Source organism: Engystomops pustulosus, chromosome 8, assembly GCF_040894005.1.
Source record: "Engystomops pustulosus chromosome 8, aEngPut4.maternal, whole genome shotgun sequence".
Taxonomy (NCBI): Eukaryota; Metazoa; Chordata; class Amphibia; order Anura; family Leptodactylidae; genus Engystomops; species Engystomops pustulosus.
This window is the reverse complement of record NC_092418.1, coordinates 44454685-44467803: the sequence shown is the minus strand read 5'-3', so window position 1 is coordinate 44467803 and position 13119 is coordinate 44454685. Positions and strand designations below refer to the sequence as shown.

The 13119-nt window shown below is 40.7% G+C and overlaps 1 protein-coding gene across 1 annotated transcript in view; it reads right to left on the bottom strand.

Annotated features, from left to right (window-relative positions):
• LOC140076205 (UPF0764 protein C16orf89 homolog) overlaps positions 1-12392 on the bottom strand; it is a 32222-nt gene extending 19830 nt beyond the window's left edge. Inside the window, exons 1-3 of the mRNA XM_072122719.1 lie at positions 12135-12392; positions 10429-10575; positions 3696-3852 (exon numbers count right to left, since the gene is read on the bottom strand). Coding sequence (XP_071978820.1) covers positions 3696-3852; positions 10429-10575; positions 12135-12306 — 476 coding nt within the window. The 5' untranslated portion in view covers positions 12307-12392. The remainder of the gene's footprint in view (positions 1-3695; positions 3853-10428; positions 10576-12134) is intronic.
• Positions 12393-13119: the final 727 nt, after the last annotated feature.

Below are 13119 nucleotides of genomic sequence, written 5' to 3'. Positions count from 1 at the left end.
AGAATTGTGGTGGTAGGTTCCCTTTAACGGTCATGTGAATACCTGAGGCGAAAACTGAAATGCTGCCCCCTCCCCCCCTTTAAAAAAAAAAAAAAAAAATCCTAGCCCTGATCTCCTTCTATATACCGCCCACTGAATGTACATACGCAACTTAACACTAGCGCTGTGTTTACTAACATAGCACTAGTGTACAGAGGTGGGTCTTGGCCCGATCACGTATACGTTTCTATGGAAACGCATGCGATCGGTAACCAGAACCCGGTCTCTTGCAATAAAACAATACAAAACTAAATTAATTTAAATAGTAATAGAAATTAAATAGTATTTACACTAAAAGTACATAAATACGCGAAACATTCTATCGGTACATATATATATGTACATACAACTTACTACATTAACATTCCACATTAATACACATTTTTAAACTATACATACATCAGCCATATATATGAAATACACCACTACTCCTATAATGAATCATGACTTACCCATTTTTCTTCAGAGGATCTTGCTGGTACATCAGCAGGTGGTAGATGGAGGGGTCAAAAGAGTAACTGAGGGGGTCAAAAATAAGTAAGCAGGAGGACCATACACAGCATCACATACCGCAGGCAGCAGCATACACACCGCATCATACACACACTGAATATACATGCAGCATACACACAGCAGGCAGCAGCATACACAGCATCAGATACAGCATCATACACACAGCATATACATGCAGCATCATATACAGCAGGCCGCAGCATACACTCCGCGTCATACACACACAGCAGACAGCAGCATACACAGCATCATACACACACAGCATATACATGCAGCATACACAGCATCAGATCCAGCATCATACACACAGCATATACATGCAGCATCATATACAGCAGGCCGCAGCATACACTCCGCATCATACACACACAGCATATACATGCAGCATACACAGCATCATACACACAGCATATACATGCAGCATCATATACAGCAGGCCGCAGCATACACTCCGCATCATACACACACAGCAGACAGCAGCATACACAGCATCATACACACACAGCATATACATGCAGCATACACAGCATCATACACACACAGCATATATATGCAGCATACACAAAGCATCACAAACAGCAGGCCGCAGCATACACTCCGCATCACACACACACAGCAGACAGCAGCATACACAGCATCATACACACACAGCATATACATGCAGCATACACACAGCATCACATACAGCAGGCAGCAGCATACACAGCATCACAAACATGAGGAAGCAGCATATACAGCATCACAAACATGAGGAAGCAGCATACACGGCATCATATACACACAGCATATACATGCAGCATCACATACAGTAGGCAGCAGCATACACAGCATCACACACAGCAGGCAGCAGCATGCACAGCATCATACACACAGCAACATGCACAGCATCATACACACAGCAACATGCACAGCATCATACACACAGCAACATGCACAGCATCATACACACAGCAACATGCACAGCATCATACACACAGCAACATGCACAGCATCATACACACAGCAACATGCACGCAACATACACACAGCAGCATATACACAGCATTATACACAGCATACATACAAAACAGCATACACAGCAGCATACACACAGCAACATGCAGCATACCTGTAGCTTACACACAGCAACATGCACAGCATACACCCAGCATACACCCAGCAACATACCTGTAGCTTCCACACAGCAGCACACATAGCTGCTGATGAAGTTCAGGAGCTCTGAGCTGGTGGGCGGAGCTTGCTCATTGGAGCTTCTACAGCAGGAGCAGAGAGCTCAGCGGAGGATACTTTCTGGCTGCCCGGCTGTGGTGGAGCAGCAGCAAAGTGATAACTCTCCATCTGACTGCTGCTCCACCAGCCAGTGAAGCCTCTGCACAGGCTTCCCGTCTGACCCTTCTCCTTCATCAGCCCACCGGGAGCCAGCCTTCCCCCTCCTCCTGCCAGCAGCGCTGCTGTTCATGTGCGGACCTGCCGCTGCCTCGATTCCTCACAGTAGCGCTGATGGAGGACACAGGCGGCGGTTGATGATGTCATGCCGCCAGCGTCCTCCATCAGCGCTACTGTGAGGAATCGAGGCAGCGGCAGGTCCGCACTGCTTGTGGGTGATTCGGGCGAGTGCCCAAATCACCTACAGCTGTTTCGCCGCCTGCCTCAGGGCTCCGCATCTGCCGCCTTAGGGTGAAGACACACATGGCGTTTTTGGGCAGTTTTTGGGCCGTTTTTACTAAGTGCGTTTTCAGATCGTCAAAAACGCATGCGTTAAAAAACGCATCCGTTTTGTAAAAACGCATGCGTTTTTGTCCGTTTTTCATTGCGCAATTTCGGGAAAACTGACAAAAACGCATGCGTTTTCAAAAAACGCATGCGTTTTTAAAAACCGGATGCGTTTTTTAACGCATGCGTTTTTGACGATCTGAAAACGCACTTAGTAAAAACGGCCCAAAAACGCCATGTGTGTCTTCACCCTTAGGCGAAATTTTCATCCCGCCTCATGGCAGATGCGGCCCTGGTCTGACTGCACCAGAGATGGAACTGCAAGATCTGGTAAACCCTCTAGTTTGTAGTTTCCCCACCCTGCCTATCCTACCTCAATTACAAAACCACATTGAGGGTTTTAGACCATTTTTATGCAGATTTCCAAGGCCTCAGCTAAAGTAGACTCCACAGTTGTAAACTACTGCAGATCATCCAACATGATTTAACTGGTACAGAATAAGACTGTGGAGTCTAACTGTGCCATAGATTTAGTCTACAGGATGCCAGACAAGGAAATGTTTTTGACCACATACTTTGTCTAGTATTACCGTTTAGCCTCACTCTTTTAGTGATATATTTCTTTGATTTAATGATAATTCTAGCATAAATAAATATTTGATATTTTAATGCTCACCTTTGCTGTTACTGCACAGGTCGCCACTGCTCTCTGCTTCGTTTTCTTGCATTATGTGTTATATGTTCCACTTAGCCAATCCCTAGCTGAGGTAGACGACTTCCTTGGCCAGTGATTGGCTGCGGAAGCATAAAGGAAGCATAAAGCAGTAGAGACCTAAGTGGGTCACTACTGTTAATGATTTTCATATGAAACACTGATCATTACAAAATATTTATCTCTTGCACAACCTCCTTTTAAAACCAAGAACAGAAAAAGTGAATACCGTATTTTTCGGACTATAAGGTGCACAGGAAATGAGAAAATCAAAGGAGCGCCTTATAGTCAAGTGCGCCTTATATATGAACTGTACTTACAGACAACAGCTGCCTTGAACTGTGCACAGGTCTGCCATCTGCTGGTCATTCATCCTTCTAATTAGGTGCACCTCATATATGAACCTAGACGGTTTAGCAGACATTTATTGATGGTGCACCTTATAGTCCGAAAAATACTGTAGATAAAAGTAGTCCATTTCGTTCTTGTGAATGTTTAATGTCTGCCATCAATCTTTCAATTTAAGTTATGCTATTTGAATTTTATGCTATTCATATGTATCTTGATAGACATATCAATTTATGGAAAAAAACATTAATTTCATTAAGATAAGATAGGATCTTTATTTATCCCCAACTGGAAATTATTTCACCACAACTGAAGACATAAAAAAAAACATAAAAACAAATGTATACACTGAATTGTATTGAGTACTTACCGGTTTCCCAAAAGATTTACAATACATTCATCACAGAATTCCTCACTAAAGCACTCCAATTTTTTAGGCAACGATTCTCTGTAGAAAAATCCTGTCGAGATCTGATTCCAAGAGGTGGGTAGAACCCAGAATCCATCTTCCAGAAATTCTCGAAATTCTTATAATTACAAAATATGGTTCATTTTATTATTTGCCGCATACAAAACAGACTACAAACAGTTTGGCTACCATCTCCAAAACTTAAACTTAGAGGGAACCTGTCATCAGAAATTGACCTAATAAACCACTTCCAGTATGTTCTCAAGTAGATTACCCCTTTTCTGATGATGTCCCTTTCATGGCTCAGTGTGGTGGCAGCATCCAAAAAAGTAAACTTTGAAGCAAGTTCATTGCATAGAGTCCCGGTGAAAGAGTGAGTAAAGGTGCTTAATACTACAATGGTAGTGATTTATTAGGTCAATATCTGTAGACCTTAAAAAGAACCTGTCAGCAGACATTGAGCTAATAAATCACTAATAGTATGTTGATAAGCAGCTGAACACACTCCAGATGTGTTTCTTTCATGACCCAGTGTGTTGGCATCATCCAGAAAATCAAGTTTAAAGTGTGTTGTAAGCTGGTTGTATAAAGTCAAGGAGGCAGAGATTTTAACACTGAAGCCATGCTCTCTCTTGCTCGGAAAGAATCCTTCACTATAATAGATGGTCCTGCATCCAGAGACATCACTGACCAGATCTACTGAAGCATGACGTCAATCACAGGGGAGGAGGCACTCAGAGCTCCTCGCCTTGATTTCAATGTTAAACTCTCCTCCTCTTTGACTGTATACAACCAATTTTAATCTCACTTCAAAGTTGATTTTCTAGATGATGGAAAATAAAAGAAACAAAAACTAAACGGTTTTATGCTGTTGGACAATTTTACAACTGGTAGTGTGGTTTATTATACAGTTTTCCTTTAAACCAATAGTTAATGTAAAATTAACATTTTTTGTTTGTTTTTTTCACTTCTCATTTTCAAACTCTTTTTGGCCAATTAGAGAACTAGAGGAGGTTGGTCCAGGTTCTAAAACAATGAGGCTCATTTACTAAGTGTCCCACGGCCGCATTTTCGTCGAGTTTTTCAACTTTTCGGGGGTAGCATCGGAGCCGGCTTTCATTAGACAGAAATTAGGGTACGGGCCGTCGGACGATCCGACGGATTCGGACAAACCACAGGATTTAACTTTGAATTTGTGTCGCAAGATCAAGCACTTACAGGCAGCGTGAAGAAGGTGAACTCCGGCGGACCAGATCGGGGAAGCGACAGATGCAGGATATCGGGTGCACGCTCTTAGTGAATCGCGGCATTGGAGTCAGGGAATGCACCTCTGGGATCGCGCAGGAATGGGTAAGTAAATCTGCCCCAATAAATGGGCCCAGTGGTTTATCAGAAAACACTCATTAGGGGTTTATGGTAGGTTTATTTAGTTGGGCAAGCAACCCTAATCTGATGCTGGTTTGCATAATTATTCACAGGACTACTGCAGACATCTTATGAATGATGTTCAAGACATCAACCATAAAAATCATGGCAGCTTTTGGAGTAGTTGTGCCAGGAGTAGACTGGCCATTCAATCCATCATGAAATGGGCTGAATGATCTGGGACAGGGCGTTAGATTCCTATATTAGGTATAGACAGAAAGAGCGACCTCACTAATCTCCTTAAACAGACAGGTTGTACCCCAACCTTTTTGTATCAAGGGAGCGGCTACAGCCACAATTTTTTTTCCCTCTTACCATGGTCCCTGTATGCCCCGCAGTACTCCATACCGAACCACATCCCACATAAAGTCCAATTTCCTGCAGCATCTGGTATAAAATTACCCTTTTCCTGTAGACCCCTCTATAGTTCCCCATTTTCTGTAGTCCCTTCTTAATGTCTTGATAATTTTGAACAGAAAATTGGGAATTATAATACCCCTTTTTCTATAGCCCCCACACACCTACAATGTCCCCTTGATTTTGACCTTATGTAGATACCACATATTCGCAAGTATACAATGAGGTACCTTGTTTTATCTCAAAAAAATTGGGAAGTATAAGCCTAGAGTGCGAAATGCAGCAACCACTCATTAACAAAAATGTCCAGCAGTCTCCCCTCATTAATGAAATATCCAGCAGCCTCTTCTCATTAAAAAAATATCCGAGCAGCCATTCTTCACTAATGAAATTCCTAGCAGAGCTGCGCCATTATGAAATGTCCAAAGCAGAGCCCAACCAATGCAATGTCCCCAGCAGTGTTCCCCCCATAAAATTTCCCTAGCAGTGCCCCCCATAATTGTCCCCAGCAGTGCCCTCCTATAAAATGTCCTCAGCAGTGCTCCCCAATTAATATAATGTCCCCAGCAGTGCTCTCCTCCCATAAAATGTCCCCAGCAGTGCTCTCCCCATAAAATGTCCCCAGCAGTGTCCCCCCTCATAAATTGTCCACTGCAGTACTCCACCATTAATATAAAGTCCCCAGCAGTGCTCCCACATTTAATTTAATGTCCCCAGCAGTGCTCTCCACTCATAAAATGTCCCTATATATCTGTAAAAAATGGAGAAAAGGGGCGCTCCAATAGTATAGTACCCTAGTTAGACTGGTGGAACGTAGAGTAGTATAGAACTACTAACCTGGCTGAGTTGTGCTGTCAACTCTGTGATGCACATGTATCTTGGTAATTTTCCATTGGCGTCTACATGCAGCCACGCTCGGGGAGTGAATCTTTCTCCGGATGAACCCCTCCGATAAATCTGTTATCTGGCACTCTGTTTCTGTGCTATGTGAACGTTCAGTATGTCCACAGCATTGCACTGGACATTAATATAATGTCCACAGAAGTGCTCCCCCACATTAAATGTCCACAGCAGTGCTCTGGACATTGATATAATGTCCACAGCAATTCTTCCCCCAAGAAAATGTCCACAGCAGTGCTCCTCCCAATAATATAATGTCCCCAGCATTGCCCACTCCCAATGAGAGGTCCACCCTAAAAATAAAAAGTGAACACTTACCTCGGGTGCTCCTCTTCACCTCGGGGCTCCGGCTTCTCATCTGAGATAACTGGCATTGCGAGCAGATACACGTCTATGCGTGCCACTGCCTGAATACAGAATCTCAGATAAGAATGAGTCGGAGCCGTGGGGTGAAGAGAAGCACCAGAGGTAAGTTCCTTGTTTTTTGGTTGCGGCTCGGGAATGGGTGTTCGACGGCCCGTCTAGGGCTGCCTACCGGTGGTTGGAGACCACTGACCTATGGGATCTGTTTCCAGAAGGGGGTAAAATCCCTGTTATTGTTTTTCTTTTCTATATACAATCTGGGTGACAAAATATTACCCAGAGTCCATCCTCTTCTGAAAACACATATAATACCACCTTTTAATATTTTATTTAGCTTCATATCCTGATTAAACATCGGTAAGTATGTGATAATATTGCAGACTTCACAATAATATACTATAGGTGGATGTTTTTTTATTGTCCTGGGACACAAAATGTCTGACTAAGTAATATTTTCAATGTTAAGTCAGTTCATCTGCCTGTCTATTACAGTGTTATATATTTAAACAATTTCTTTTTCATTCAAAATGAAATATTTAATGGTGGTATTGCATAGGTTTCCAAAAGAGGAAGGACTCTGGGTAACATTTTGTCACCCAGTTTGTATATAGAAAAGAAAAACACTAAAAAGGGATCTTTTCAGATACACTGGCCCACATTTATCAAAAACAGTTCAGTCTTTAATATGTGCAGTTTACCTGTGTAGTGTGCAGGAAGCGCCAGATTCATGAATTGTGATCTACGTTCTTCATAAATCTGGTGCCCCCTGCACTGCCCGGAAAGACACTTTATAAATACATGTGCAAGCAGTTTGCACTCTATTTCCAAACACTTTAATAAATGTGGGCCATTCTGTGGGAATTCACACGTAAACTGGAGCTTTTTTCACACAATGGTAAAGATATAAAAATCAATTATTTTTTTCAATTGCAACTCAGAATGGGCTATTAATATTATTGAATGTACTGACTGTAATTCAAAATATGTCGGTAGCACCAAACAAAATATAAAAGATCGAATAAATGAGCACATCGGAGATGCTCCTAAGAAAACCACCAATGAGTCAGGTGCTACAAGACACTTTATAGAAAAACACCAAAAATATCAATAAATCTCTTATGGGATCGAAAAAATTTATAAAACTGCACGGGGGTAGAGAAATTCACAACTTTAAGAAAGCGACCAGTGGCCATTGGATGATGAATAAGAATACTAAGATACCTGGAGGTCTGAACTTTCGGGATAATGTAATGTCTGCCTATTAATAAGCACAATTTATGTAAAGGGTTGTTGTTAAGTCATGTAGCTTTTGACACACATTTCAGGAAATTACGTGTTTTGCACAATCATTGGTCCACATTTGTTTTTAATTGGATGTTTGAGCACAGGAGCCATGACTACGGGGTTATCCTGAAATGCGTAGGCAGTGTCTTTTATAATTTGCTATATGAAATAAAAAAGTTGCCTTTTATACTACATGGATGTTGGAAGACATTTCCTTTGTGGATAATAGTACAGGCAGTCCCCGGGTTACATACAAGATAGGGTCTGTAGGTTTGTTCTTAAGTTGAATTTGTATGTAAGTCTGTATGTAACTTTTTTGGTGTCTGTGACAATTGGATTTTAAAAATGTTGGGTTGTCATGAGAATCAATAGTAACACTAAAGCTTCATTACAGACACCTGTGATAACTGTCACAGCTGATTATTGTAGCCTAGGGCTAAAGTACAATAAATTACCAATATCTAGAGGTCCGTTTGTAACTAGGGGTCGTATGTAAGTCGAGTGTTCTTAAGTAGAGGACCGCCTGTAGTTCTTGTAAATAGAACATGGTAGCAATCTCTACTTCCTACATGTATGGTGCAGAGGAAAGGTCATTTATACTTTCCTTCTTGTGTATTTGCTTCATGTATCATCCTTTCGCCCCATTTACATTTTTTGTTTACTTAGCGCTGCGTACTAGAATAACCTTTTTCTTGTTTTGCATCAAAGCCATCTACCAACAATGTGGCCGTGATTAAAGATTTGCTAACTCCACCCACAGGACCATTTATGGTTTTCCCAGTCCACCTCTGAGTAACGCTATGGTCAGTGGGAATTTTATGATTGACAATTGTTTACATTGGTCCACATTTACTAAAAACAGTGCAATCTGCATTTTGTGCAGTTTGCCTGTAGGAGTGCAAAGGGGCGCAAGATTTAGGATGTCTGGCGCACGTTCTTCATGACTCTACCACTCTGCACTGCCCTGACGGAGTGCACCAATTTATTTTTGGTGCACCTTTAACATAGGGCTTGCGACACATTTCTGTCGGACTTTACATGATAAATGTAGCGCACGGTACGACTAAGCACCAGAACACCCTTTTTAGTGCAGAAATTTGTGTTGCATGAACAATTTGTGCAGCCATGGCAAAATTGTCTTGTGTGAGACAAATGGATTATTTTCTGAAAGTTCTGGATAAGTTTGGTATATCCTAGAATTTGTCTTCTGTATGCTAAGAATAAAAAAGAGGATAAGGGGGACCTTGCCCATGGTGAAGGTTTCTTTCTACCTCCTTCTGAGCTCTGGCCAGTTTTTAAGAAATTTTCTGAAGCTCTAATGCATTGAACCAGGGGCATAACTACAGTGATAGCAGCCATAGCCGCTGCTATGGGGCCCACAGTGTCAGGGGGCCCCGTCATCTGACCTGACACAATAAAGAATGGAGGATGTGCACCATTATATGCTTATTGTACTGCACATTGTCCAGCATAATATGTACTGTATATAACATATACTGTGATGTATATATGCAGTATCAGTAATGTGTATATGGTGTCTGTATAAACTGTATGTGAGTATGTTGCATATGGCACTGTATGTGTGTGTATATGCTGTGTGTGCTCATGAGTGTATTAATATGTGATTGTAACTCGCATGTGTGAGTATACTAATATGTATATTTTTTTTAAGTAGGAAGGGGGGCCCCATGCAGTAGCCTGCTACAGGGCCCTGTCTCTCCTAGTTACGCCACTGCATTGAACACAACAGATGGTCCTGTACCGGCTGAGCCTCCACACCTGTATAGACTTTCATTAGTCAGGCCTAAGAGCATATCAGATAGATATTTGTATCATATCCTATTGAACAGAGAAAATAGCTCTTAATCAATCTATGAAGTGTTGGCCAAGATTAGAAATTTATGTTATGTGGGTAATTGGGATCCACATGCTGGTGCTCCATAATACCTTGCTATGTAAAATATAGGGGTACATGTATCAAACTTTTGTTTCGGTTTCCTTTCAAAGTCTAGTTTTCTGCAGTGTTCCCTGAGTTTTCACCTGAATCCTATTGTAAAAATTGCACATTTTTTAAAAAGTCACATAAAAGTTGCAAGTTTTGCCGCAAATCTAGGGCTCCTCCGACCAGATGTAGAAATTAGCTTACAACTGATTGCGACTTTTGGAGACTTTTTTTTTTTAAGTCAAAAATTCACTAAAGACCAACCGCCACATGTATCAATAAGGAAAAAAAGCTAAGATACATCTGAACAAGTCAAGAAAAGTACCAAAAAAGTGATGGACAAAGCCAGAGTTATGATACATGTGCCCCACTGACTCATATAAAGAAGTTTAAATGCAATTTTTGTATGAAATGATGTCTTACCATCATAATATTTGGGGTCTCTTTGCTGCACAGGGTACGCAGTTTTATTAAGTGTTTCATTTAGCACATTATTCAACCTTTCCATCAGTGTGAATATGTACGGGTCCTTCTCAGCATCAAATATATCAAGTGTTCCTTCAATCTCATCTGCAACACAATAAAAATAGGAAGCTGCATCTTATGATGGACATTTCATTACAGTCAAATGTTACTGAGAAGCACATGATTACATCTACTAAGCATTGTTATGATGGTTGCATAGCTTCTCACGGTTTTCTGAAGACTTTTTCAGTGTCAGATATTATCATACAACATTGCTGCTATTAAACAATTCAACAAAATATTATAAGATTTGTCTTTTTCTTACAATCGAAAAATATGGAAAAGAAAGTTTTCCCCCAGAAGAAGCCGAAGTCCTTTAAAAAAATGCCAACAGAATGCGACCGCAATGCATAGAATTATTACACACGCTGTGTGCAGTTTGCCTCGCAAATGTGCAGAGTGCGCCAGATTAATGAAGATCGGTGCTCAGTCTCATTAATCTGGAGCACCATGCATGTGCAAAACGCATTTAAACAGGGTGCACCGTTTTTTTTCTGATGCGCTCTGTATAACGGGCGTACACAACATTTATGTAGCACCTGAACATATATTGAAATTGGGGGCTTAATTGTGCACTTCCAAATATTAGCTAAAATATATATAAACAATAAAACCTCTTTGAGCAAACCAAAAATTGTATTTTAACGTGGGGGTTTGTTCATAAGGGTGCAGCTTCCATAGAATGTATTGGACTGAAAATCTGGTGGAACCAAATACCCATGCACACATAACAATGTTCATATATATTGAAAGATAGGAACCCATTGCCACTTAGTGGACATAATTGGTACTGCTAGATAAAAAAAAGTGCAAAGGACTATTTACAAAGTACTCAGACAAAAATGATCACATGGTCCATATGCATCGAAAAAGGAAAATAATAAACGGCGCAACAGTTCTTAGATTAAAATTCTAATCCTGTCTTGTGGTCTTTACAGCATTTCCTATTATCCATAATTGATATTTCATGGGGAATGCAAGGTTTTACAAATACAGATATGACATGAGAGAGTTACATAGTGTTCTATCTGCAGGCATCATGTTATAGAGTAGGACTGTGCATGATTAAAAAGCATAATCCAAAAACATATTACATCCGATATATTTGTGATTAGCCTCAACTAGTCTCCATAAGAGAGAAATAGAAAAACAAGCTGAAGCTGAAAAAGACCCGCAGATCTTAATCCGTCCCCGGTCATGGACCTTAACTAACTTCAATATGTTTTTGATTTGGGTTTAACGGCACCAGACAGTGTATCTTATAAAAACACAGTTTCTGTTGCTGCCTGGGGTCAAAGTTTTGCAAATATCACATATCAGTCACAGTGCAATATAAAAGAATCTATCCACAGAGCTGCTATATACTGCGGTAAAGCACAAACTTTACACTGCACACTACTAATATCCGATTTTATCAAAGAGATGCATAACCCAATATATTTCTACGTTATATACATCACGTTTCACTTCACAAGTGGTAAATAAATTACAGTATAGTAGTGATAAGGATGTGATGTACTACACATGTAAAATTGCTTTCCCGGAAAGTAAAGAAATAGATATTTGTATAATTTATGTTTTTTTATACAAACTTCATACTATACCTAATAAGAGCCTAAAGCCAAACATGCCGTCCAAGTTGAATTCCTTATATTCATTCTGGAGGAGCTGTATAGCTTTCTCAATGGCTGATAGAGCACTTCTTACATCAGTCTCTGTATTTGTAGTACAAGGAGTGAACAGACCCAAAGAGACAAGCAAAAGCAGCAGCCGCATTGTCAACGGAGAAATATTCTGCTCCTGCCTTGTACAAATAGAAGTCTTACGTGTCTCCACTGCTTGTACAACAACTCAAGATCTGTATGTAAGGTGTAGCCAATCTTATGCTCTATTCATGGGAGGGATCTCTCTAATGGCTTATTAACCTTCTATTATCCAGTACAAGAATCAATGGGTTGGACAGGGTTGGCATTAGAGTATTATTACTGTGTACAGTCATGGCCATAAGTTTTGAGAATGATACAAATGTTCATTTTTACAAAGTCTACTGCATCAGATTTTATAATGGCAATTTGCATATACTCCAGAATGTTATAAAGAGCGATCAGCTTAACAGCAATTATTTGCAAAGTCAGTATTTGCCTAGAAAATGAACTTTTTCCCCCAAAACACATTTTAACTTTATTGTAGGCCTGCCAGTAACACAGGTGTGGGTGTTGATGAGGACAGGGCTAGAGATCAATCTGTCATGATTTAGTAAGAATCCCACCACTGGACACTGTAAAAGGAGGCTGGTGCTTGGCATCATTGTTTCTCTTCTGTTAACCATGGTTATCTCTAAAGAAACATGTGCAGTCATCATTGCATTGCACAAAACTGTCCCAACAGGGAAGATTATCGCAGCTAGAAAGATCGAAACTCTGTCAACAATCTATTGCATCATCAAGGAATTCTAGGAGAGAGGTCCCATTGTTGCCAAAAAGGCTCCAGGGCACCCAAGAAGCAAAAGCAAGTGCCAGGACTGTCTCTTAAAAGTGTTTCAGCTTCGGGATTGGGCTACCAGCAGTGAAGAGCTTGCTCAGGAATGGC